The 27,554-nt window shown below is 37.2% G+C and overlaps 5 protein-coding genes across 7 annotated transcripts; 2 read left to right on the forward strand and 3 right to left on the reverse strand.

The window, feature by feature from the left end:
• Positions 1 to 3,697: 3,697 nt before the first annotated feature.
• On the reverse strand, positions 3,698 to 5,997 carry LOC104731722 (two-pore potassium channel 3). Its single transcript, XM_010451195.3, has 2 exons — positions 4,541 to 5,997; positions 3,698 to 4,038 (listed from the first exon to the last, which is right to left on the reverse strand). Exons 1-2 carry the CDS (start codon positions 5,719 to 5,721, stop codon positions 3,885 to 3,887), a joined length of 1,335 nt encoding a protein of 444 aa, XP_010449497.1. The 5' UTR covers positions 5,722 to 5,997; the 3' UTR covers positions 3,698 to 3,884.
• Positions 5,998 to 9,563: 3,566 nt separating this feature from the next.
• Positions 9,564 to 14,141, reverse strand: LOC104731723 (uncharacterized). Of its 2 annotated transcripts, none has more exons than XM_010451196.2 (9): positions 13,408 to 14,141; positions 12,929 to 12,972; positions 12,717 to 12,828; positions 12,495 to 12,612; positions 11,889 to 12,403; positions 11,266 to 11,795; positions 11,008 to 11,160; positions 10,500 to 10,925; positions 9,564 to 10,167 (listed from the first exon to the last, which is right to left on the reverse strand). In XM_010451196.2, the coding sequence occupies exons 1-9, from the start codon at positions 13,586 to 13,588 to the stop codon at positions 9,859 to 9,861; spliced, it is 2,388 nt and encodes a 795-aa protein (XP_010449498.2). In that variant the 5' UTR covers positions 13,589 to 14,141; the 3' UTR covers positions 9,564 to 9,858. The 2 variants fall into 2 exon arrangements, with proteins under 2 accessions (XP_010449498.2, XP_010449499.2); XM_010451197.2 differs by having other exon boundaries at positions 11,008 to 11,157; positions 13,408 to 14,127.
• Positions 14,142 to 15,409: 1,268 nt separating this feature from the next.
• Positions 15,410 to 19,614, forward strand: LOC104731725 (phytochrome E). The gene is made up of 4 exons (XM_087479008.1): positions 15,410 to 17,830; positions 17,925 to 18,735; positions 18,823 to 19,116; positions 19,231 to 19,614. The coding sequence occupies exons 1-4, from the start codon at positions 15,817 to 15,819 to the stop codon at positions 19,451 to 19,453; spliced, it is 3,342 nt and encodes a 1,113-aa protein (XP_087335134.1). The 5' UTR covers positions 15,410 to 15,816; the 3' UTR covers positions 19,454 to 19,614.
• On the reverse strand, positions 19,512 to 23,862 carry LOC104731724 (protein MEI2-like 3). 2 transcript variants are annotated; one of them, XM_010451198.3, is made up of 11 exons: positions 23,564 to 23,862; positions 22,817 to 22,946; positions 22,279 to 22,742; positions 22,033 to 22,191; positions 21,832 to 21,948; positions 21,571 to 21,722; positions 20,612 to 21,493; positions 20,441 to 20,525; positions 20,282 to 20,350; positions 20,021 to 20,194; positions 19,512 to 19,914 (listed from the first exon to the last, which is right to left on the reverse strand). In XM_010451198.3, exons 2-11 carry the CDS (start codon positions 22,917 to 22,919, stop codon positions 19,831 to 19,833), a joined length of 2,289 nt encoding a protein of 762 aa, XP_010449500.2. In that variant the 5' UTR covers positions 22,920 to 22,946; positions 23,564 to 23,862; the 3' UTR covers positions 19,512 to 19,830. The 2 variants fall into 2 exon arrangements, with proteins under 2 accessions (XP_010449500.2, XP_087335135.1); XM_087479009.1 differs by having other exon boundaries at positions 23,364 to 23,631.
• Positions 23,863 to 24,970: 1,108 nt separating this feature from the next.
• Positions 24,971 to 27,122, forward strand: LOC147930521 (meiosis-specific protein ASY2-like). The gene is made up of 3 exons (XM_087476910.1): positions 24,971 to 25,802; positions 25,882 to 26,498; positions 26,697 to 27,122. The coding sequence occupies exons 1-3, from the start codon at positions 24,971 to 24,973 to the stop codon at positions 27,120 to 27,122; spliced, it is 1,875 nt and encodes a 624-aa protein (XP_087333036.1).
• The last annotated feature ends 432 nt before the right edge of the window (positions 27,123 to 27,554 follow it).

Here is a 27,554-nt window from a genome sequence, read left to right on the forward strand (position 1 = left end):
ATAGAGCTGCAAAACTGGCTTCTAGTGAGGAAACATACTTAATTAGCTTATGTATTTTTAAAATACATACTATATATAATGCTTTATTCCAAAATTTATTTAATTGCAAGTCCTACTACATACCAGATATATATATTTATTTCTTGAAGTCTTTAAAATTGCGTATCATCATCATCTTTAAATCTCCCAAAACGTTTACTTTTTATTTTTTCCACATTTTGATAAACATGGGTAAATTTTGGGGGGTTCTATTTGTTTACTTCCTTTATTTATGGGGCCAAAAAGCAAAGACATGAAAAGTAGTTTCTCTTCTCACTTTCGATTATGTTTTCACTTTCCACCACTCTTACACGTGACACAGTGGACGGAATAAAGAAACACGCGCTACGACTAAGCGGCGCGTGGAGAGAAAAGGCGTCGTAATTGAAGGAGTCTTAGTCAGCGAGAAGACTATATAGTGACCGGAAACCGGAAACAGTCCGTCACCCGCCGGTTGGCTTGGTGTGAAGAACGAAGTAAGAGGCAGTCAAAGATTCAAACAGAACAAAAATAAAAAAGTTATGAAAAAATGAAAATAAAAAAATGGTTTTTGGGAGTATTAGGCTGCCACGTGGGAATAATGGCACCGGCATTTGACCGTAGCCGACACATGACTTGGCACGTGCTAGAGAGACTGTGTTCTCTTCTTCTCTTCTTCTCTTCTTCTTCACTTACTGCTTCACGAACCTTAATATACAATTCAATAATTCATAGTCAAGAGGCAATAATTTAGACCCTACATATTTTTTGCGTATTTGAAATATATCTATGTATACGTTTCTCTTGATATTGAAAATCTTTAAAATGCTATAAAAAAAACAAATTATATGTGTAAGAAATTGGTATAATATTCAAAGGAAAATAGTAAACATATATATATATGGGACTTTATTTTTCGAGTGACGTAGATATGTGGAGTGGATGGGTTACTTATGCTGACGGATAAATGAGATCATGGTTACGCTATGTATAACGATTTCTTTTCACATTAGACCTTTCTGTTGGCAAGTTAAAAAAAAAAAAAAGAGCATCTAGTTTTATAAAAATATATATTTTATTAAGGAAAAGATGGTCAAACTAAATTGTTGCATAAATTACGAAACATTATGTTAATCACTTTATATACAGTCAGAAAATATTATTCGTACAATTTTTATTTTGCGACAATTGTGGGGAAATTGAAGTTGTTATGGATTGAACCTTATGATTGCTTTCATGTAGCTAGTAATCGCTTTCATCAGTTTGTGGAAATTGATAAGAACATATACTCTATGAGTAAAAAAAGCAGACATATGTATAATGCCTAACCGACATGACAAATGAGAAGGGGACATACATCAACTTTAAAATGTGGTCAAAGTGAAATGCTTACTATGAAATAAATATGGCTAAACCAAGTCGGCTCCAGTGGTAAAAAGAGAAAAGTTCCACCACCTGAATTAGAGTTTTCTCCAGCTTCAGAAGATTAGTCTTTGGGCCTAGGATATATATGACTAAATTATGTCCAAAGAACACATATTTGGAATGCATAAGCTTTTAAAATTTCACTATATGTCATGGTTCTTGTGATTTCGCCCACAACTCATTTGTTAGGTAGGTGGAGGGTTTAAAATCTTTTTTTTTTTTTCATTTCTGTTTTTTGTGTCACACCTAAGATTTTAGATTATAATCTCTAATTCTCTATATATGTTTCTATCAATTGCCACAAGTTACATACATGCCGATAGATAGTCAGTAGTGACTATGTTATACAGTTACTTAGAAAAAAAAAAATGAATCAAAAGACTATGGGCTTAGGTGTAAAATGTTTTTGATCGATGAAAAAAAGTTAAATCATAATTTCCATGTTTTTAACGCTTTTTGGTCAAAACAAACTATGATGAAAAACGTTTTCTAGAAAGTCGATAAACAATCTATGGTAGTAATCTTTTGTCGAAGTAAAAGGAGCGAATAATTTTCTTCGAACACAAAGGAGACATTATAAATATTCTCTCATTTGACCAAAAACATCTAATCGTACGTATACATGCTTTAAAATTGGAAAAAAAATAAAGTAAAACCGCAACTATATATTATCGGACTCCATTAGTAGTAGTAGTAGTACAATACTAGTCTCTCTAAACACAAATAAATTTCAACCTTCGAAGTCAAATATATTCAATCTTCTATTACATATAGTAATGCCATAATGGTAGTATCTATCCACTTCTTGCACCTAACCACATAAATGTATGTACTAAGTAGAAGATGTCAATAAAACAACATTTATAGTTTAATTTAGGCACAAGCTGAACGCCGTAATTGGTGCCTAACTGTTTACGTTATCATATAGTACATGTATAAATCTTTAACTTGAATATAAGATAGACCCACATTTAAATTAACTTCTTAATTACCCTTAAGTTAGACCGTGGACCTCTTTGTATTTGTAACTTGTCGTATGATAGTATAAAAATGCATTAGCTATACACACTGACACATAACTGTATCTGTCTGCAGTTGAAAAGTCTGACCTATTTTCGGGATATGTGCCTAACATGTAAAGATATCATTTCTACTTTCTAGTAAGCATATTATTATAACTATTTTTTTTTTTTTTGAAGAAAACATAAGTTGAATTTAAAACCGTAAAGGAAAATAAAAAGAAAAGAGAATGAAATTGTTGACTTTAGCTTTTAAAATAGAATAGTTGGGGCAGGTTTGTTGTTAGGTTTGTCATGTGTGACATTATTATTATTATTGTGCTATTATATATATATAAACTAAACATGAATAAAAAGGAATCTCTTGTATTTTCTGTTCTTTCACACACATCTTCTTTCTGAAATTTGAGTAGCTTTTTTTTTTTGTCAACTGATATTATATTGATAGAGTAGGAAATACACTTCCAATTTACAAGACCTTACCACAGCCATGTACCAGGCCATACGCCTTACACAGTCCCCATGTTACAACATTCTGTTACTCCTAAGTCTTACTCATGCAATCAGTGCAGACCTATACAAAATAAAGGCTATACTACTCTAGCCATTAAAAACTTAAATTCAATCAGAGGACAGTCTCCTATCTTCCGCAAAGACAAAATGCATCCACTCTGGAAATTTGAGTAGCTAGAGCTGATAAATTTAAATATATCTAAAGAGATATTATGTGTATATATAGAATTATAAAGGATAAGAAAACTCTTTTTTTTGTGCAAAAGAAAATACATCTAAGCATCCATTTTTTATATGAAAAAAAAAACATATTTTTCATTGCTTGTTATCATGAATATGTTGAGTTACTATATGATATTATGATCAGTTACATTTTGGCCACAATGCAAATTATCTGCATAGAAATATTTTGAACTCTCATTTGAAATTTTATTTATAGGTAGAATGTTCCTGTTTATTTCCATATTGGACCAAACAAACTTGGATCAAACATAATCAACCCAAATTTGTATATACCCATATAACTTTTGATCCTAACTATCATAATCATATCTGCAAAAATTACATGGGTTCCAAAGTAAATCTCTGATACAGATGAGAAAACATAACTTGCCATCGTACCAAAGTAAACCGATTGACATAACCATTTGGCAACATATCAAACCGGTTAACGAAAACCCAAAATTCATCCTCATGATCTTATGTAAAAGGAGATGTTTACATTTGGTTGTGAATCAGTGAATCCTGCTTAACCAAAATTATGCAAGACAAGGCCAAAAGACATAAGATCGGTCCAAAACGGTTTAATTTAACCGGAGACTGGACTCATCATCATCAGCATCGTTGATCAGTTTCTACTTTGTAGTATGCATTTGTAAACTAAGCTAGAACAAAAAAGGTTGCAGAGGATTAATCGCCACTGCTACTATCCAAGAGATCTACAAGAGTAATCTTTCCATTGCTGCATCGGTCGAGTTTGTCAAACTGTTTGGAGATTGGAATTATGTCCTTATCGGTTATCTTCTCCATCTCCTTCAGTTTGTATATTACATACTCTGCTTTACTGGCAAACACACAAAAACAAGCAGAAGATATCTCAGATTTGAGCTTGCTAGCAAAGCATTTACATGTATCAAAACCAATGTGAAGAAGTCTCTCCTTTAGATAAAGCTGAAAACATCATAATCTCTAGGTGATCACAATGACAACAGAACAATGCTTTGACATCACATATTCACAGATCTTCAACTCAGCATAATAACTTAAACTATGTTCTTGCATGAAAAGTTCCAAGCCAAAAAGAGCAGAAGATGCATTAAATTCGGAATCTAACACCTTCAAGAATCTAATGAACTAATGAGCAAAGAGTGCTTTTGTTTTCAAAGATACTCTACGCAAACGAAAATGGAAAGACTAATGCCAACAATAACCTAAGATGGCACAAATGGATATTTGCTCACAAAACTAAGGATCACACAATCAATTCGGAAGCCAGTTTAAGATTCATAAAACCTTAAAGGACTGAGTCAGAGCATATAAAACGGATAGGGGAATGAGTCAAATACCTCACACAGCCATTGTTATCAATATCAGCAGCAAAAAACTGAGAGACAGACATAGTCTCACAAAGCACTTTCTTAGCCCGTTCCCTATTCCTCTTATCCACTCTCGCCTCAGCCAAGTACAAAAAAGCCCGAGCCACAGCTAACGTAGAAACAAGCAGCCATATCGCAGCGAAAAGCCTACCGGGCAATGTCTTAAACGCCCTATCTCCATAGCCAACAGTAGTAACAGACATAACTGACAGATAAAACGAATCCAACCACCCAATGTTCTCAATGAAATGCATAATCCCAACACCAACAGCAATGCATAAAACCACAACACCTAACGCCAAACCCACTTTCAACCTAATCCTCATCCTCCCTTTCTTAACATCGATTATATAAGACCTCCTCTTCTCTGGCTCATCCCTCCGCTGAGCAGAGTTTAACATATAGCTCTCTTGAAGGTCAAGAACATAAGAGACCATCCCACTAAGCAATATATCAATGAAACCAAACCCAACAAGCACAAACATGATAGAGAACAGCTTAGTAACCACACTGTTCGGAGTGATGTCACCATAACCAATCGTGCACATTGTAACGATACAAAAGTACAAGCCATCAACTACAGGATGGGTTTGATTCACAACGTAATGATCACGGTTAAGCCAATAGATAAGCACACCTAAGGAGAGGTACACAACGAGAAGAGCAAAAGCTTGTCTTACAACAGATCGTGACGCCTCAGTGAGATCTTTCTGACGAATTGGGTGATGCACATCGTTGATCACAGCCATCGCTGGTGCGGTTTTGGAACGGTGAAGTGGATGGCCACCGTGAGAATGATTCGAGTATCCATCGGAAACCCATAGCTCCGGTTGCGGTGGTGGTGTTGTTGATGGTGGAAGGAGAGGCTCTAGGGTTGTGGAATCGGTGAAAGGGGTAACGGCGGCGGAAGAAGAAGACGGCGAGGGTTGTTTCTGAGACTGAGAGATGGAATCGATGAATTGAGAAGACGAATCACGCGGCGAACGTGAAAAGGGTCCGAAGATTAAACGGTCTTTGAACTCCGACGGTGTCATCGGCATCGGAATCGCGACTTCGTTGTCTTCAGGTAATGGAAACAGAAGCTGCGGTGGTCTTTTCATTTTCGGGCTTATCATGTATTGAAGTAATGGGTCAGTCCCGTCGTTGGCCATCTCGCCGGAAAACACTAAACCGGAAAAATTCGATTTTTTTTTTTGTTTTTTTTTTTTTGGGTTTGATCAGAAGTCGAAACTTGTAGGGCTTGAAGAGGTAAGAGGTGGGACGTGAAACGTGGGGAAAAGGAAGAAACTTTATCTCTCTCTCTTTCTCACAAAAGGATCGAAGTAAGAAGAAGCAGAAATGGCGCTTTCTTTCCTCCTTGTGGCTGTTAACATTTTAAGAGAGAAATTTGTGTTTTTTTTAATTCATTATTTACATTAAATATGATTAGCAAAAGGAAACAAGAAATATTACATTATTATTTTTGATACTATAATTATTATGGTGTTATTATTGGAAAATGAGGAATCTTCTTAGTAATATAATCAGATCAATTTCTTTTGTTGTATATTGTTTTGATGACTAAGATGCACAAAATACACATGTTGAATTTGTTTTCTTGTGACTATTTTTGAAAAAGAATGCCCTTATTAAGTCTAAATTGAATTTGAGTCCTTATATTATTCTTGATTTTACTCTGACTTACTCAAACTTTTAAATCTAGGATATGTTAGTCTTTTAATTCCAACAATCGAGCAACATTTTTAAATATATTCTTTGTGTTCATTGTTAATTCATGTTTTTATTTTATGTGAGTTTGATTACTAGTAACTTTTCACCGCAATTGTTATCTATAACAAAATTAGAAAAAATTAACGATAACAAGAACAATATTATGATTATTTTGTCAACAACTCAATTAATCAGATGGCTCAAATAATTTAGTTTGACAGAATATTATTTACATTTAAAACAATATATGGTTGTACACGAATAATGTGTGTCAAACTATCGTTTATATTTATTTGTTTAAAAATAAATTTTATGAAATAAAAGTAAAAATTTCATATTGTTACCATTTACTATTTATCCCATGTTTTTGTGGATTTTATTCTCTAAAAAAAAGTTATGTTTTAATTATTTTGTATAAGATCTAATGTAAATTTTAATATAATGGTTTGTATCGTTAGGTCTATATGATTTGACTAACAGGTAATTAAATTTTAATCGTAACATAATAACATATAATAAGTTTATAAAAATTAGCCCCATGTACTCCTCTTTGTAAGTACGTACTTATGTTTTATGTATGTAGCGATGTAGGATTAGGAGGCGTCAAGATGGGTAAGATAAGTTAAAATTTAAAATGGAGGGGTCAAATTATAAAGATTGGATTCCATTAAACACCTGGACCGAATTAAAACAAATGTGTCAAGTGTCAACTATGTTTGACAAAACAGCACGGCGTCTCTCTTATATCAAAGACTAAACTGACTGAAGACTTGAATGTTTCTGAGCCGAAGGAAGAAGATAAAACGGCGAGATGTGTCGTCTTTTCAATAAATCTCACATGACGTGGTTTCCCAGATTAGATAACTAATCCTATTAAATAGTATGTGTAGACTAGTAGTCTAGTACCAATCAATATAACACATGATTAGCTGTCTTCATTCATAACTTTTTTTTTAAACTTAATTCATGATTAGTGGCTTGTATTCATTGTTTATAAAGATATTTTATTTTTTTGCTTTAAAAAATCATACAGTATATTTTTACATTGATTCCGTTACAGTTTAAACATTATTTAATAATTTAATTTTTTTCTTTATTAGTATTATATCGTATATATTTGATAAAAATTTCAGTTTATTCTTATTGTTTTAATTTACTGAATAATATAAATATTAATGAATAAAACAAATATATAAATATTTGTTTTGTCAGTATGAAGTTTTAAAGGACACTTAATCTGAAACATAAAGAATATTATTGATTTACAACTTGTTTGATAATCTACAGTAAAACCTTTATAAATTAATAATGTTGGGACCATGAAATTCTATTAATTTATAGATAAATTAATAATTATTAATTTATTGAGAAACTTTCCTAATTTGGTAAAAAAGTTTTAAAATAAGATTTAATCGTTATAACGAATATTTTTGTAAAATCAATTAAAAGAAAATTAACAATTATCATGTTTTGAAGATAGTACTCAAAAATTTGTATATGATAAAAATATTAAAAATGAACTCTAATAAAAATTAATGTGTATATATATACATATATTTAAGATAATTTTATATAATTATTAATTTATATTATTGATGGGACCATATATTTACAAAGGATTTTCAGAAAAATTATTATCTTATTATATTATCGAATTGTGTCTAAAATTACACTAGTCCCAACTTGGGACCGAATAAATTTATTAATTTATAGAGATTATTAATTTATAAAAGTTCTATTGTATATTAATATTTTTGAATTATGCCCTTTAAGTTTTACTTATTTAATTTTTTTTTACAACATTAACACTTAAAACAATTCCATAAATAACATTACAGAGAAACTCAAATACTAAAATTTCTTAAATTGACCAATATTTGTTACATTTATTGTCATAAAATCTTAACAACATCTATACATTCTGATTTTTCTAAAAACAACTCTATCCATTAAATTTTTAATCATTAAATCTCCAAAACTATTTTTATGGAAGCTAGAATCTCTCAAAATTTAAATGATATACAACAGATTTTCCATCACAAAAGTTTACAATCTCTATAATTATATTAACATTAATAAATTTTCTAAACCGAAAATCCAATTGTACAACGTCACATTAAATATGTTGAAAACCCTCCATATAATTTGGTTTATTTTTTATTTTTTGAGGAATTACCAAAAAAATTAAAATTATATTAATTATCATAAACTATATATAATGACATGGAAAATTTATAAACTATAAAATATGATAATTTGGTAAAACAATTAACATAATTAAACTTGATAAAAAAACTTATTTTGATTATTTTTTTTAATGCAAAAACTTATTTTGATTTTGGTGAGACGGGTTGGCATTAATCCCGTATAGGGAGTTAAATGGAATTTTTTTTTAAAACACTTTTAGATTTGTACCAGGAGATAAATGTATTACTAGACCATACATATACCACACGGGTTAAAACTTTGAAAATACTACAAAAATCCTATACTTTGAATACTTATATCAAATACCTGTAAAATTTTATATTTTTAAAATTAATAAAACAATAATAAAATAACAAATAAATATAATATAAATTTTAAAATTTAAAAATTAAAAATATTATCACGCGGTGTACCGCGGATTAAATCCTTGTAGTAATACAGTATAATAGAGCATAATCACACACTGAAAATGTGTGTATAGTAATCTATTTTTCTTTTTGTCGATGTGTGTATAGTAATCTTATTTCCTCTGTTTCCAAGTTTTTAAATTGTCTATTTCTCTGCTACCTAAAATTATATTATATTCAATTAATATATGGAAATCATAAACTTTTCATGGGTCAAAGATTGTTATAGTCACAACATGTAACATATCCTAAATCTAAACCTTTTTTTTTTCTTTTTCACCAATAACATGTAAACTACTAGATTACAATATGAAAGTATGAAACTGAAATTTGAGGATTGTATTATAAACAAGTTGGGATAGATGTGTATTAGATGCCACTAAATTGGGAGATAATGATGTCAAGAAAATATATATGTGAAAACTCATATCACTGACTAACCTATGAATTAACGTGAGACATCAAAGAAACAAATTGCTGTAACAAAAACATTAAAGAAACAAATAACAAAGCAACCATAATCCTAGTTTTGCGTACTTGCATCAATTACCATTATCATAATCCTAGTTTTTCGTATTCAAACATATTTTGACTATATTCTGATAATTTTTAGATCCGTAGCTAACCCCGGTTTGTAGTCCGGGTTGGGTTTTAAAACACTGCTCCAATGTGAAGTTTTAGTCTGATATAGAAAGGGTATGTAAGACTAAAGAGTTGAATGGTAAGAAACAGACACAAAAGAAAGACAAGAGTTTTTTTTTTAGTAATACAAGAAGGTTAGCAAGTAAACAAGCCAGCCATTGAAGGTCTCTCACAAAATCCCTCGTTAGACCTTACCCCAAACCACAAACACACACACACAACACATTGCCATTTTCACAACAAGGAATCATCCCATCGCTGCTCAGGAATGAGAGTAATGGGAAATAAGGGGAAAGAGGGATTTGATTGATTTGCTTTTCATCAGTAGTTGTTGGGCCATAACTGTTGCTGCGTCTGTTTAGACGCGTCTCTAGCGTTTTGTTGTTGTTGGTGCTGGTGATGGAGATGGTCTAATGACATTGCACCTTGTGAATGGTAAGGACTGACATAGCCATGTCCTCCAAAATGCTGTTGTTGCTGCTGAGACGGCTGCTGCTGCTGCAGTTGTTGGGCTTGACGGAAACCAGGAGGCTGCTGATTCTGATGACCTGGGAAGCTGTAATATCCACTTCCCGGAACCACTCGCGAGTTGGGTTGTTGACCTTGATGCCATGCTGCTGAGTTATCGTTCTGCAGATCAAAGCAAAACAAAAACAAACCCACTGGTTAAGGTTTGGAATAACAGAGACGGGCACATAAAACTACGATCCAAAATTTCTAAACTGAAAAAATCCGTCTAAAACACGACCAGCACTGAAACATTACCTAGCCAAAACCAAACCTCAACCAAAATCAATAGATGAAATTCATGTTTACTAAATAAATACAATTTTAACTAAGAAATGTTATTTCTTTTCTATATTATTCTTAGTCATATATCTATATATCTAAAACCAGACCTAAGCAGAAACCAAACTTCAGCTGACTAAACTGAGAAAACCAAACCAAATTTCATGATTTACCTGCTGCTGAAGTGATGATACCAAATGATTGCTATCCTTAAACTGCGAGCTCAAGACATCCTCGTACGAGTTTGTAGCATTTGTGGGATTCAGAGGGAAGTTGTTACTTGAAGCGGCGCCACCTCCAAAGCCGTAGGCAGAGGGAGGAGGAACAGGAGGAGCGGTTGCTTGCGTTTTGTATTGAGGAAGCATAGCAGCTAAGGACTGATGATTACCAGTGGGAAACGCTTGCTGATAACCTGAAGCCATGTAAGGGTTGTAACTTTGTGCCATGAACGGGTAGCTTATCAAATTACCATAAGGCCCTAAAGGCATCCCTGGCTGATGAGAGTATGGGTTTAAGGCAAGGTGTTGTGCAAGACCTGCTGCTTGTTGTCCTGCACTGGGCATTGCGTTTTGAGTAGAAATACTCGCAGCTCTCAGTGCCTACAAACAAATATGAGTAAGCAATGGTATTAAGGGAAAGCTCTGAATATGTTTATATGGAAGAAAGAGGGAATTTGGTTACCTCGGCCATGGACATTGCTGGATCGTTAAGTGAAGAGGGAGCAGCAGTGTTGTATTTTGTTGGGAAAGGTGAGTAGTGAAGATCAGATTCCCTTGCGTCTTGAATGCCTGATGGGAGTAGAGTGTTGGGTAACGTACTTGTGTATCCTTGCTGCTAAACATTTAGAAGAAAAAAAAATAGAGATTGTTAAAAAACCTTTTCAGTGATCTTTCGACTGTGTGATGAATTTTTAAGGTTTAATAGTGTTTGGTTTTTTACCATTACGCTGGGGAAGTTGTCAAGATTCTGCATTCGAGGATTTGTTTCCAATGGAGGATTCAACTGTTGGCTGTTATCATATCCGTAATCTGCAGGAGATGAAAACTTGTACTGATGACCTTCTTCTTGAGGAGGTTCATGTTGCACGGCTTCTGTCTCAGACTCAGTGGGAGAATGGTAATTCTGGGTACTTGGATCGATTTGATAGGACACTTGTTCATTAGTAGCAGGATTTCTCAGCTGTTCTTCTTCCTCTCCATAGAAGTTAGTGTCGGTATGTCTGAATGATGAATCATCCTCTGCTTCTAGTGGTTCATCCAAGTTATCATTCAAGCCACTAGCTTGACCAGATCCTAACCCGGAGCCAAAACTACCGAACATTAAGTGCGAGCATTCTGAGGTATTGACTTGTAGGTGATTTGGGATTATCACTGCAGGTTTGTCTTCTTTTGGTAATGCTTCCTGCTCTTCTTCATTGTCTATAGTAAGTTGCTGGAAACCGGTAGCAACAGATGCTGAAACATCTTCGGCTGAAAATAGTGGAAAAAACAAACAGAACTCAAAAACAAGGACAAAGTGTAAGAAAAAGCTAATAAAAAGACTTAACACTGAGAATATCTCACCTCCATTTTCCTCATAAGAATGTCTCTCAGCTTTGTTATTTTCATCATCACACACTGAGGAGTCTCTAGAATCATCATCAGCCAAATTTCTGCTTGATACTGAAGCAGGCGGATTGTGATCCGCATTAGGAGGCGACTCAATTGGATATGTTTTTGTTTCCTGATGAGTCTCATCCAGATGTTGAGACTCACTAAATTGGTCGGCAGACATCTTAGATTCAGCAGCAGGTTCCAAGACAGAGGAAGATTGATGAGAAACATCTTGTTTCTCAATTGAAGGCCATTCATCTTTCAAAGGGGCTTTACTTTTGCTTTCTTGAGCCTCTGAAGAACGAGGCAAAGCGATATTCTTCTGCTGTTGAGGCCTACCCATTTTAACAATATCAGCCATAGTTCTTTGCCCGGGGTTAGCACTAGCCCAAGCGGATTGATACGCAGGAGTAGGCAACGACGACGAAGTTACTGCATCACTTGATCCCGTTGGTGCTTTCTTGACTTCAGCGCTTGGAGGATCACTGCAAAGGCAAAGGAGATACTAAGATAACACAAAAAAATGACATTTTTAACAAAATAAGATAACCAAAAGACCACATGAGAGGGATGAACCTGTTTGATAAAGGTTGGCGTCCAAGAACACCAGATGAGGAAGAAGAGCCAGCCCAATGATTACGTGGTGCTCCGTTATCTCTTCTGTTTGCAGGTACACCTTGAGCATTTCCAGTCCCTGAACCAAAATCCAGTTACAACTTATAGAGATAACCAAAAAAGACCACAACCAACAGAAGATAAAGAGAAACACTATCTTGCAAGAATCTGCATCTTATTTACCATTAGAGTTATACTTGTTTCCACCACCTCGAGAGGTGTTGTAACTGTCATTACCACTTCTAGCTCCGCGATTAGGGATGTTCCTCGTCCAGGAGTCTGCAGGATCTTTGGTCTGACCAAAAAAAGTGATAAGGCATTAGATTAAAAATTTAAAACATACTGCCTAGTGCATATAACTAAACTAGTTGCTGTTTGATGTTAAATCCACAAACCTCCTTCTTCTTCTCTCGTTTGCTCTTCACCTCATGAAAAGTATCTGAAAACAAGTTTTAACGAAACAACATTTTAAGACACACATAACCAATAGCTTCAGCAACGAAAAACAAAAATAAACAAAAACAAACAAAGGAGAAGGCAAAAAAGACAAAAAAAAAAAAAAACAGAATTTTAAGTTATTTCCAGAAACAGGTAACAAATGGAGACTGAAGATTCAACCAAATCCAATAAAACATTACCATTTGAAGAAACTTAAGTTAAACAAAATATAAAGTTCTGACACATTCTTACACAAGTCGTAACACCTTTTAACATGACTACTCAGAACAAGAACAAACAAATTCTTCATAAGCTTCCTTTAAAGTTTTGATTTTTTTTTTTTATTTAATGCAGAGCTCTACTTCAATTAAACAAATTGGAAGGTAAAACCCAGAAAGAAGAAGAAAAGCTTATGGAGGGTTGAAAGAGAGAGAACCTTGAGAAAGAAGACGACTAACAGTTTCATCAGGATCCATATCGCACTCAACTAGCATCGCATAGATCTCTACCTCAGAACAGTTGACGATCTCTTTCAAACTCTGCACAACCTTTCTCGAAGACGCCGGAACACCCGTGTTGTTCGCGTTACTAACGCCGCCGCCACCTCTACCGCCCATTATTTCCCCTCTCTCTATCTCTCTCTCTCCGGATTACCGGAAAACAGAACGAATCAGATCTGAACTGAAAAGAAACTTCTTCAGCTCTCTCACGATTCCTTCTCCAGCGATTTCTACAAAATTAAAGGATTCTCTCGATCTTCGTATCTTCTCTCTCTTTCTCTCTCTTTCGTTCTCTCGCTATTGGCTTCGTCGAAGTATTTGAAGAAGAAGAAGAAAAAAAACCCTCTTTTTATTTCTTAAGCTTCTCTTTGGGTTTGGGGCTAAATTGGTTTTGTGAATAAAGGAAAAAGATTCAAATTTCTGGAAAGTTATGTTTTATCAAAATGGTAATTAAACTAATTAATGATATACCCAAAAATAAAAAAGTTATGTAATAAAAAAATTTGGTAATTAACTTATTTCTTTTGGTAAGGTTATTACCATTTTTATTAATTGTTATTTATTAACTTTATATATTTTTAGCATATGAATCTATTTTCATATTAACTTATTAAGACATGGATAGGTTTTGGATAATGATGGAACATATTTAAAACAGTTGTTGCTTGTTGCTGAGATTCGGATTAAATTAAGTCTTTTAAAAGAAGATAAATAATTGAGATTTGATTTTTTTTAAGATTCCTGAGGAAATGAAGTTCACGCGCTTTAAACAACGCGTGGAGACGTGGAGAGAGAATCTGAGCGTTTTTAAAAATGATTGAATAATGGATGAATATTGGATAAGGACGTAGTTGAGGGCCTACACGTCATATGGGCCTTAAGCCCATTATACCTAACTTGAAACCAAAACAATAAAATTTTAAAAACAAATTTAAAATGATGAGTACGTGTCAAGATAAAGATGAGCTGGATGAACTTTATACGTGGCAGGTTTCTACAGGTTAATAAACCGCCCACAAAAAAGATTTGATCGTAGTCGTAGCCGACGGGTCTCTAATCTCATTAGAACAGAAAAGCTCAATCTCGAACTCCTAGCTTCTGTGGTCTTTCAGAAAGGAGGAATGTCGTTACCATCATCATCGGGCGACCGGTCTGGTGGTTCCATGTTATTTATAATAAGCTATTTAATCTATAACTCACATTATAAGTTTCATGATTCTGCTTGCATGGTCTTTTTATGTGCAAATCATTTAATCATCCAACGCCGCCTTTATTTTGATTACGTGTAAGGAAGTGACCTGAGTTTTTAGGTATAAAGCCAATGTTGTTCTTTGTGTAAACATGTCCCTCTCAGATTATTTTAATGGTTATCTCCCTAACAAATACATGCCAATATGTAAACCTCTTCTACACTGGAACTTGTAACATTTGGTCACATTGTTGTTGTCACTAATGAAATAAACCAGTGAGAAGAAGAAGCTCACCAAAACCAAAAAGGTCACTGATATATCTTACCTTTAACATTAATCATTTAGATGCTTTGGAGATTTTATTAGGTAAACTAACTTATCGTGGGTGGATCTTCACTCCCCCCCACAAGGCCCGGCCTAAAGAAAATCCAGGAAAATCTGCAAGTTGAAGAAGGGTATCTTGGTCTTTTTGGGGGACGAAACGACATGATTATCTATCTCTCTTGTCCAAAGTTTAGAATCAACGAGCTCGTAGCTCGTCTTTTGTCCTACATTTCATTATTTTGACTCGTCTAATTTACGTTGTAGCCCGTCCTTTTGTGTCTCAATACCGATTTATAAAGAGAGTTTCTATCTCCTTTTATCGAACTAAACATTGTAATTATGACCGATCTGGACTTCAACATACCTCTCGACAAAATAGTTTCAAATTTTTGGCACAAAAGAAGTTTTTTTTGTTTCAGAAGTATGGTTGGAAATTTTGACCAAAGAAATTGAAATTCGATTATACAGAAAAACAATAATACTTTTATACGATCAAAGGAAAAAAAAATCGAGTACTTTTTTAAAAATTCACAAAAATAAAACAATTTTTTTAAAAAGGCAAAGTTGAATCGGTGGTCACAGAACAATCTGTACGTGTGGGAGAGAAGCAAACAGAGCAGCAAAAAATAAAAACATTGAAGAGAAAGAAGAATCTTGAGGTGGTAAAACGAATCCAAAATATCAACGACGACATCATTAAAAAAAGAAACCTTTTTTTATTTACTTTTCTCACTCTGTCTCTCGCTTGCTGCAAATGATAAAAGAATCAGCTTCTTCTTCTTCTCCTCCTCCTTCTGAATCAGAAACTCACTCCACACTTCCCCCAAAGCTATGGGATTCGAGAGCTCTTCATCAGCTGCTAGCAACATGAAACCTCTTGGCGGCGATTCTAAACCTCAAAAATCCAATACTGCTCAGTACTCTGTTGATGCTGGTCTCTTTGCTGATTTCGATCACTCCATTTACTCTGGCAAGTCTTTCAACTACTCCAAATCTGTCATTTCGCCACCAAGTTACGTTCCTGATGAACACATCACTGCTTATCTGTCTAATATCCAAAGAGGCGGTCTTGTTCAGCCTTTTGGTTGTTTGATTGCTGTTGAAGAACCTAGTTTTAGGATACTTGGTCTTAGTGAGAACTCTGCTGAGTTCCTTGGTTTGTTGTCTCTTGCTTCGACCTCTCATTCTGGTGGTGGTGAGTTTGATAAAGTCAAGGCTTTGATTGGAACCGATGCAAGGACGCTTTTTACTCCTTCTTCTGGAGCTTCTTTGGCTAAAGCTTCTTCCTTTACTGAGATTTCTCTGTTAAATCCTGTTTTGGTTCATTCTAGGACGACCCAGAAGCCTTTTTATGCTATACTTCACAGGATTGATGCCGGGATTGTCATGGATTTGGAGCCTGCTAAATCTGCTGACCCGGCTTTGACCCTTGCAGGAGCAGTTCAGTCTCAGAAGCTCGCCGTTAGGGCTATTTCTAGGTTACAGTCACTTCCTGGAGGAGATATTGGTGCTTTGTGTGATACTGTTGTGGAAGATGTTCAGAGACTTACCGGTTATGACCGTGTTATGGTCTATCAGTTTCATGAAGATGATCATGGTGAAGTTGTTTCTGAGATTAGAAGATCTGATTTGGAGCCTTATTTGGGTTTACATTACCCATCAACAGATATTCCTCAGGCCGCTCGGTTCTTGTTCAAACAGAATCGTGTCCGAATGATTTGTGATTGCAATGCTACTCCGGTTAAGGTTGTTCAGAGTGAGGAGCTCAAGAGACCACTTTGTTTAGTCAACTCTACTTTAAGAGCTCCTCATGGATGCCACACGCAATATATGGCAAATATGGGCTCTATAGCTTCTCTTGCACTCGCAATTGTGATAAAAGGCAAAGATACAAGCAAGCTTTGGGGGTTAGTTGTAGGCCATCATTGTTCTCCTAGATACGTTCCATTCCCTTTACGTTATGCTTGTGAGTTTCTGATGCAAGCATTTGGACTTCAGCTTCAAATGGAGCTTCAGTTAGCATCACAGTTAGCCGAGAAGAAGGCTATGCGGACGCAGACCTTGTTGTGTGATATGCTTCTCCGTGATACTGTTTCAGCTATTGTGACACAATCTCCGGGTATTATGGACCTTGTGAAGTGTGATGGAGCTGCGTTATATTACAGAGGGAAATGTTGGTTGGTTGGTGTTACTCCTAATGAGGCGCAAGTTAAAGACTTGGTGAATTGGCTGGTGGAGAATCACGGTGATGAGTCGACGGGTTTAACAACTGACAGCTTGGTGGATGCAGGATACCCTGGTGCCATCTCACTTGGAGATGCGGTTTGTGGTGTGGCTGCCGCGGGGATTTCTTCTAAAGATTACTTACTTTGGTTCAGATCCAATACTGCACGTGCTATCAAATGGGGAGGAGCTAAACATCATCCAAAGGATAAAGATGATGCTGGAAGAATGCATCCGAGGTCATCCTTCAAAGCGTTTCTTGAAGTTGCGAAGAGCAAAAGCTTGCCGTGGGAAATCTCTGAACTTGATGCTATCCATTCGCTGAGGCTTATAATGAGAGAGTCATTTACGAGCTCCAGGCCAGTTTTGTCTGGTAACGTTGTGGCAAGAGGTGCTAATGAGCTTACTTCATTTGTGTGTGAAATGGTCAGGGTGATTGAAACCGCAACTGCACCTATTTTTGGTGTTGATTCTTCTGGATGTATCAATGGTTGGAACAAGAAAATCGCTGAAATGACGGGATTGCTAGCTAGTGAAGCCATGGGGAAGTCACTTGCCAATGAGATTGTTCAAGAGGAATCACGTGCAGCTCTTGAGACTCTCTTGTGCAAAGCTTTACAAGGTTATATAGAAAAAAAAGATTTTATTGTTACAACTTTCATGTTATGAGTTTTATAAACTAACAAAAAACATTGATTTGTTGCGTTGTTATTCAGGTGAGGAGGAGAAAAGCGTAATGCTAAAACTGAAGAAGTTTGGTGAAAACACTCATCCAGATTCTTCTTCTTCTGATGTATGTGTTCTCGTGAATTCATGCACGAGTCGGGATTATACTGAAAAAATCATTGGTGTCTGCTTTGTTGGTCAAGACATCACTAGTGAAAAAGCAATAACAGATAGATTCATCAGACTGCAAGGAGACTACAAGACTATTGTTCAAAGCCTAAATCCGTTGATTCCACCGATCTTCGCCTCAGATGAGAATGCTTGTTGTTCAGAGTGGAATGCAGCCATGGAAAAGCTTACCGGATGGTCAAAGCACGAGGTGATTGGGAAAATGCTACCCGGTGAAGTCTTTGGAGTTTTTTGTAAAGTGAAATGCCAAGATTCGCTCACAAAGTTCTTGATCTCTCTGTACCAAGGAATTGCTGGTCATAATGTTCCTGAGAGTTCACTGATTGAGTTCTTTAACAAGAAAGGGAAGTACATAGTAGCATCCATAACTGCGAACAAGAGCACAAACACTGAAGGGAAAGTTATCAGATGTTTCTTCTTCTTGCAGATTATTAATCGAGAATCGGGTTTGAACTGCCCCGAACTGAAAGAGAGTGCTCAAAGCCTCAACGAATTAACTTACATAAGGCAAGAAATCAAGAATCCTCTCAACGGTATCCGATTTTCACATGAGCTTCTTGAATCCTCAGAGATTTCAGCTAGCCAAAGGCAGTTTCTGGAGACTAGTGATGCTTGTGAGAAGCAGATCACGACAATAATCGAAAGCACAGATTTAAAAAGCATCGAGGAAGGGTAAAGCATTACATTTTGGATCTTTATCTACTGTTGCTTTTACATTTTGATTCTGAAATACAAAATGTTTTTCTTTAATGATATCAGGAAGTTGCAATTGGAAACAGAGGAGTTTCGAGTTGAAAGCATCTTGGACACAATCATTAGCCAAGTGATGATTGTGTTGAGAGAGAGGAACTCACAACTCAGGGTTGAAGTTGCAGAGGAGATCAAAACTCTGCCTCTCTATGGTGACAGATCAAAACTTCAGCTCATTCTTGCTGATCTTATGCGCAACATTGTGAATCATGCCCCGTATCCAGATAGTTGGATAGGAATCAAGGTCTCACGAGGCCATGAGCTTACACACGAGAATGACCACTATATCCATCTACTATTCAGGTGAACAGCGACTGAAACAACCAACCTTTTTTACAGATACTGTGTGTGTTTTAACCGAAAATGCAACACTTTTTTGCGCATTTTGAGCTAACGTTTGATGTTGTTTTATGATAGGATGATACATCCAGGTAAAGGACTTCCTTCAGAGATCCTTAGTGATATGTTTGAGACTGGAGATGGATGGGTCACGCCTGATGGTTTAGGGCTTAAGCTTTCACGGAAACTTCTGGAGCGGATGAATGGTCGTGTGAGTTATGTTCGAGAAGACGAACGTTGTTTCTTTCAGGTGGATATTCAAGTCAAGACAATGTTAGGTGTTAAGTCCGGAGGAACATAGGCTGTTTCAAGCATAAAGTAGAATTTTTGAGCCTAAATATAATCAAATGTATCAATGGGAACAAAGGTTTCATTATTTATGACCAATAAACGTATGTCAACTATACCTATGTACACATTTTTGGAGAGATACCAAGACAGAAACAAAACACAACCATCAAATTACATGTCTAGATCAAAGAATCCTTTCTGATTCCAGAAAACAAATAAAAAGCTAGAAGGAACTGAGAAAACCAAGAAATTTTTTAAAGGTGCTATGCAGTCTATTGCTGTTCATCATCATCGTCATCATTATCATCATCATCATCATCATCATCTCATCCTAAAGTCTGATATTTACGTTTTAAACCAGAGGCAACAATGGGATTCACTTGACTGTCAGCTTTGATGCGTGCTCTCGCCGAAAAGAGGATGAAAAACTGTCGAATTTGATGCCTCGAGCTGTGAATTCTCCAGGATGATCTATTTCAGATATGGATATATGTATGAGACAAGTTCATCAGCTAAATCACAGAACATATAAATGATCATTTTTAAGATCATGTATTTGTTGTAAGAGATCGTTTACCGGATATCTAGATTCTGATCCATCAAAGACAATAGGTTGGCATCTCCTATCTTCGTTCATCAAGCTTGAGTTCTGAAAGTGAGCAACAAGCGCAGTTTTACCTTGGATTCGTGCATAAGCCAAGGAAGCTACTTTCTCGCTGTTGAACTTATCCCATTTCTTTCCATTAAAAGCCTATCAAACAGATCAGAAGCATAAGTTTATCCCCAAAATTTACAATCTCTCATAAAACAACACCAAAGATTCAATCAGGTTTTGTACCTCGTACAATGCAATGATTAATTTAGGAGAGACCATATTGATAAATGCATATCCCACATTACATTTATTCTGCACACAAGAAACAAAAAGAGAGCATCATAGTAGAATTCAGATCACATGATGTCAAAAATTTCAACACGTAACCTAAGTGGTCTTTACCTTGAAGTCAATAGGCAAATATAAAAAATCATAAGTTCCACTGTTTTTCTCGTCGATGGCAGCTACCAGCATATTCCTGGTATACCTGAGAACAAGAAAAAATGGCAGTTCTTTCAGATCCCACAACGGTAAATGAACCAGACCACAACACAATCAAAGTATAACTCTTACTTATTAGGGATGTTTTTTATCATCAAGGTTGTTCGTGAATCTTCACCCCTCATAATCTTACTCAAGTCAAGCTGAAACTGTATCTTGCTGTCGACTTGGTTAACGTTACTATCAAGCTGCTGGTTCCTTCCATCCTCCAATGGGTCGTCAATGGAAGCCATCTTAGCAACAGGCCATGGGTAAGAGCCATTGCCCGTAAACAGTTGACTACGTCTTGGAGAAGACAACATTTTAAAACTTGGAGAGCTAGTTTCACGCAAGTTTCTTTGAGCATTCATATTACCACTTACTCCTCGGAAAGCCACTGACCCTATTGATGAAGTTTCAGGGGACCTCGGGAAGAATCCAGATGGCGCAGATCCGACATGAGGGAGCTGGTGGAGGGAACCTTTCTGAGCTGAGTAAGGAAACCTGTGATTTTTTCCGTTTGAAGAGTATGGATTCACAGGCCAGGCAGAAGAACTAGGGCTTCCCCACAAGAACTCGGATCCAGATAATGTTTCTACGTGACTCGGGTGTGAGTTTAACGAACCAAATGAAGAAACAGATCCAAACGACTGCGGTTGCTGAAAGGTAGAAGCTGTGTGGCTTGCATTATTATAGCTGCTACTTGAAAACAGGTGATCCAAGTGGCTAAACCTTCTTCCTTGGTCATTGCTCACCGATGCAGCCTTTATCGGATTTGCTCCTTGATAACGGATGTTAGTTGTTGGACTCAAGTTTCCAAATATTGGAGACTTACTGAAAGTTTGCAGAGGGTGGTCAGTAGGACTATTACACCAGTAGTTCCCTACAGGAGAGCTTCCTAAAGGCGACTCGACATGATTCAGGTAGCTGTGGGAATCATCTTGCTCCAATTCCGGATTAATTTGCAACATCATGCTGAGAAAAGAAAGCAAAACAGAAAATTAGTCCACAGTTTCTATAAAGTCAGTTTCCATTGGTATCAGTAAACTCACTTTCGACGAGCACCACCAGGACGACTATGTTCAAGCTTGATACGTTTTCCAGCAATTTCAGTCCTGTTCAAAGCTTTGAGAGCTGCATCAGCTGATCTAACGTCAAAAAATTCAACAAATTTGTGATGCCTCTTATTTGGTGTTTCCCGTATCTGCTTTGTCAGAACAATAACTTACACAAACGTTAACCATTATGCAGGTCATGACAGAAACCTAAAACCTCAAAAACAAAACAGAAACAACAGAATAAAAACGCATCACCTCCTTGATCTCGCCATAAGCACCAAATATATTTTCAAGGTCTCTGTTGGTAACAGATGGTGCCAAGTTGAAAACCACAAGAGTTCCTTGGTTAACATCTTTCTCAGATGGATTATCCTATAAAATGGAAAAGTTGTATAATTAGAAAAGAGAGTGCAAGAATAATACATACATACATAAAAGAATTCAAGAATCTGAAACCTTGGGGATTGAGAAATGTATGTCAAGTTTCCTCCGTTTAAGCAGCTTGCTTTGTAATGCTCGCATAGCTGCTCTAGAAGCACGGATATCGTAATATGAGATCATTACAAATCCCCTGTGCTTGCAGGCTGTATAGAGAGTTCGTATGTCTCCATATTGCTGCCAAGAATGGGAAAACAAACATAAAGATCCAATCTTTTAACCCTATAAACATTCCATTCATAAAGAATACAAAAGAGAAATTACCTCAAAAAGAGCTATCAATTCAGAATCCTCAATGTTACTGTTAATATTCCGAACAAAAAGAGTCCTTGAAGGATGTTCACCATAAGGATGTTCGCCAGCAATCGATCCCACTCCATTTTGGAAACTGCTTTGAGGCATACCATTGTCAACGTTAGAATCAGCAAAACCCAGTCTTGGTAAGCCCTTGTTGTTTAGACTGTTGTCATGTGGGTCAGTCTCCAACTCAAGACCTCCTCCGCTACCAAATAAATCATAATCTTCCAAGTCATCCAACGTAGCTGGCAACGAACTCAAGTTTAAATCATCCATTAGACCAGAGAAAAGCTCTTCCTCATCATCGGGAAGCATGCTTCCAATTGGATGTGAGTCACCAACTTCGAGCATATTGCCAATGCCTCCATTGAATTGGTTTAGGCCTGAAGCAGTTTTATCAACAGACTGATGGTAGCTCTCGTGAGGGTTGACTGCAAAAGAGTTAAAGACTGTAATACAATCCAATGTATGACTATAAAAAAAAAACAGTTTTGGGAATACATACGGTTTTGGTGTGGAAGAACAGGTAGAGAGCTGGAAAAGAGGGAGGCATCACTAGAAGCATGGAAATGATCAGATCTTGAAAAGGTTCCATTTGGGATATTCATTGTATAAGCTCTGCACTTCGATCAGTTCTGATGCAGGCAAATGATTAAAAGATGACTTTTCAATTGAACAGAGAAAAATTCTTAAGGTAAACAAGAGATAACAGTGCACTAAGACATCAACTATTAGCCAATAAGTTGGATACAGTTTTCAAGAACAGAGGATGAAAAAACTCATTAGCCATAACTAGTTCAATAAATCCCTCAAGGACTCAAATCTCTATAAACCCTAAACCTGAGTTTAAACCCTAATCAAACTTAAATTGCGATCAATCATCATCATCAGGGGGCAGTTACTACCAAGACCTAGAACATTTAGTGCAGCAGCTACAGAAAATTCAGAGTAGTTGAAAAGGAACGATGTCACAATCAATTTGGAAGCAGACGAAAAAAGCAACTAAGAAAACAGAACAAGAACCCTAATTTTCAATCTAGAAGAAGCTTAACTGTGATCATCCCCAACCGTTTTAGATCAAAAGGAACCAACTTTACTACTTTAAACTGTGATCACTAACACAAACTCATTGCCGCGAGAGCAAAAGGAATAAGATATATCGATTGTAGTTTAAAAAAATCGAAACTTTCTATAAGAAATTGGAGTCTGAAAGATCAAAACTTTAGCAGGAAGGAAAAAAAAACAAACTTACTTGAAAGAATTTGTTTTTGTTTGTTTCTCTCCACGAATACAGAAGAAGAAACTCTCTCTCTATATGCCGCCTCTGTATGTTTTATGTGTGAGAAAATAAATATATTTTTCTGGTTATTCGTGATTTTTAATATTCTTTTGAAAGCATTTTATGAAAGAAAAAAAAGAAGGAATCTTTGAAATTGGATGGAGTAGAGAGAGTAATGAGCGGACGAACGGTGAATGATTGGAGTAAAAAGGACCAAGTGGGGGAACTAATTTTACTCTTTTTTTTTTTTCCAACTATATTCAACTCTATTTCTTTTAGAATCCGACTTATTAGACAACTAAACATTTGTCAAAACAAAAACAAAAAAACACATTTGCTTGAACGACCGAGAATTTTAAATTAAAGATACAATTGGTAATAGTTTTTAAACCACCTTAATTATCTCTTGTTTTAATTCAAACAATTTTTAATATTGGTTGATTCGGAGATAGAAATGTACGAAAGAAAATGGACAACATATTTTAATATTTTAGTTTGAGATTAGTAATCATCATCCATAATTGATAAATGCCATATTTTACATCTAAAGTAACACTGCATGTAGAAACTAGGTTTCCACAATGAATTTGTTTAAGGAGGGAAACAAATTCAATAGGGTTATCTCTCTAGAAAATAGATCTAAACCTTGAAATCAAAAGTAAAAGAGAAGAACTCAAAAGGATTAGGGTTTATCGCAAAGAACGAAAAGAGAACTCAATTATTGTATTGGATTCTGGATACTTTACAATGGAGAAGTCTCTCCTTATTTATACATATGTGTAGATCGCTAAATATATTAACTTTCCTTATATGACGAAGTGAAATATAGAAAACTGCCCTATTGCTTGAGTCGGCCGCCGAACCGAAGTGGAAGTCGGTTTCTTTCCCTCCAAGACTGGGCCTCGTCCAAATCGACTTCTCATGACCTAATTAAGTCTTTAACCGGATTCTCGGTTAAATAATCAATTAGTATTTCTGGTTTAGCTCGGTATGTAGGGGGTGCTGAATCCCGCACCAACAATTAGTCCCCCCCCAGTTCCGAATATTCGAGATTGAACTTGAATGTTCTGAACTTTGGAAAGAGAATATCCGATCTGAACCATTAAGATCTAATTGATTTTTCCCGGACCGTCGCATCATTTCGCCGTGATTTACTCGGATGACACGTGTCGTTCCCGTCACATCCGCTAGCTCGGAATTCGAAGAGTCGCGTAGGTCATCATTACTTTTCGTAGGGTTGCCGCCCACTCAACTCTATAAATACACCTCTTCTTTCGTCATTTCTCATTTTCCGCCAACAACGACAGGTAATTTGCTCCGATCTCTCTCCTATTTATTTCCTTTGTTCCACTTTCCTTCCGCACTCTCCGAACTCAGGACATGGCGAGTACTTCGGAACCCGGCCCTTCGCCAGAAATCGAAAGCGAACAACTAATTCGTCGTACTTCCAAACGAAGAACTCTCAACCCTGAATGCTCTGCGCAGATCGGGGAATCAAGTAGATCGGCCTCCGAAGTCCCACCACTCCTGGTTCGCTGTTCAACAGGAGTTTCAAATTTGTCGTCGTCAGTTCGTCGCGAAGAGGAAAGTACCGAACTGACTCCGGATGTACTTGCACAAGAAGAAGACCGGTTCGTTCCCCTGGGATTCTCGATCGAAGATATCGATCCGTTGTACGACCACGCAGGGCGAATTGGAGGCGAAAAAAGTTTGAGTTCGACCAAGTCCGTGAATGACATGCTGAACTCATGTGGCTTATTCAACAGCAACATTACAATTTTAATTCCGCGAGAAGACCAACGTCCCTGGACTCCCCCGGAAGGGTATATATGCTTGTATGAGGGTTATTTTGACGAGTGTCGCCTCCTGTTCCCAATCCCGGAATTAATATTACTCTACGCCCAAAGACGGAGGATAGCGATCTGCCAGTTCGTTCCCGGAGCCATTTGTAACTTTATGGCTGCCCTTACCATAGCAGCCGAAGTCGGAGTCAACATTGGAGTTCAATGCTTCGAACAACTATCCAGCTTTAAGTCGTCGAAGAGTTCGAACCGCTGGGAAGTGAATATGAGGCCAGCCCATAACTTCCTCCCCGGCAAAAAAGTAAACAAATTCAAGAAGTACGTGGACCACTACTTCTATGTCCGGGTTGACCAGTACTCGCTTGCCAATCCGTTGGGTTTTCAGCGGAGAGTGTGGAACGAAAATCCTGGTAGACTTATTTTTCTAGTATACTTTAATTGACTTCGGCATCTCTGACCATTTTTAACTGTTTCTTGTCCTGCTCCCAGATCGTCCGTTTTGCGCAATGCGCCTAGCTCCAAACTTTCTCCTTGTCAGAGACGCTTTGCTAACCGGACGCGATCGTCAGTGGGAGCTTATTACTCGTATTCGTGTCGAAACAGCAATGGGCAAGGCTAGGACAAATTTCCCAAGTTTCGCCAGTTCGCTAGGACGATCTACTGGATGCAACATCATGGAAGCCAAAGATCTCCAGGTTGTTCGCCGAGACACTCAAGCTGCCATTGAAGCCGAGATCGGTCCATCCCAGGGGCTAACCGAAGTTGATCCTACCCCAGACCAGACCGTCGCCGACCCTATTCGGGCACCCCGAGAAGAGATCGAGCCATCCAACGTTGGAGAGGGAGAAAACCTTCCTGAAGCTGTAGAAAACGCCGATCTTCCGAGCGAAGAACAAGATGTTCCTCAACTTGAAGCTGGATCTAAAAGGAGGAAGAAGAAGAAGAAGCAATCCGGAGATAACCCAGCCACTGAGCCGCGACCGGGAGCGAACCGCAAGCGCTCAGCCGAAGAAGCCGGACTGGAATCAGCAGATCGGTTCCGTCTGGAACGGAGGAATGACAAAACTGATCGCTTCTCCTATCACTACTTCAGCGACTACCCTCTGGTGACCAATCGTGAGGCTTTAGGCGAGCTCTTCCGACCTTGAAGGTCTCCAATCGAATCCTCCCGTCGGCGGATGACCTGGAATTCAAACAGGCGTACCTTGATGTCGCCGAATCCCACCTAAGAGTATGCCTTCTTTTAAACTGTAAATGCTTAAAATTTTAGCGGGTGAACTGACATATGCTTCTTGAACTGACAGACTGCGGCCAAGATGAACATGCTGACTCAGTTATACGATAGGCGTGCCAAGTCCAACAAAAGGTCGGGATTGGAGCTCGAAAAAATGAAGGAATGCGCCGAGCAGATCCGAGCTGCCAGTGACGCTAAGGACGCGAGGATCAAGGAACTCGAGGCGCTTGTTGCCGAAAAAGATGGCATTATTGCCAACGTCGAACTGAGGGTTGGCGAACTGAACTCCCGAGCGCTTACTCTTGAAGAAGAGAAAGCCAAACTGCAGGAATCATGCGATGGGTTGAGGACTCAACTTGCGTTCGAAATTAAGAGACTTCGGACGGACCGATGGGAGAAGGTGGAACGAACAACGAAGAAAGCACAGTCTCGACTGGATAAGGTCAAGGCCTATCTAGTTGAACAGATGAAGGTTCACCCCTGGAAGATCTGCTGAACCAAGCCACCGGAGTACAGGAAGCTCTTCGATATCTGATCGAAAACGGGGCCGTCATTCCTGAAGAGCGGATCAAAGAGATCGACGAGAGAAAGGCCGAAGCTGAGGAGACGGTCAAGGCGGTCGATGTGCTTGAACTGAACGATGATGACCTTGCCATGTCCCCGGACCAGCTTGGTTTTGGGTTTCCCCCCCCAGAGAGGTCGGCTCCGGTGCTGTGGACGTGTAAAATTTGTTTTGCTTTTTGTTTTAGCCTTCATGAAGTATGGGCTTGGATATCCTTGTAAGACATTGTCGACGTGTTGGGCCCATTTCCCTTTTTTGTTTTTTGGAACTTATTAACCGGAATATTTCCTTTTCGGTGGAAAAGAAAATTGACAATTTGGAAAAAGGTTGCATTCTTGCCAATTTGCATGGAAAATTGCCAATTTC

The sequence above is a fragment of the Camelina sativa genome, chromosome 12 (assembly GCF_030686135.1).
Source record: "Camelina sativa cultivar CO46 ecotype springtype chromosome 12, ASM3068613v1".
Classification (NCBI taxonomy): Eukaryota; Viridiplantae; Streptophyta; class Magnoliopsida; order Brassicales; family Brassicaceae; genus Camelina; species Camelina sativa.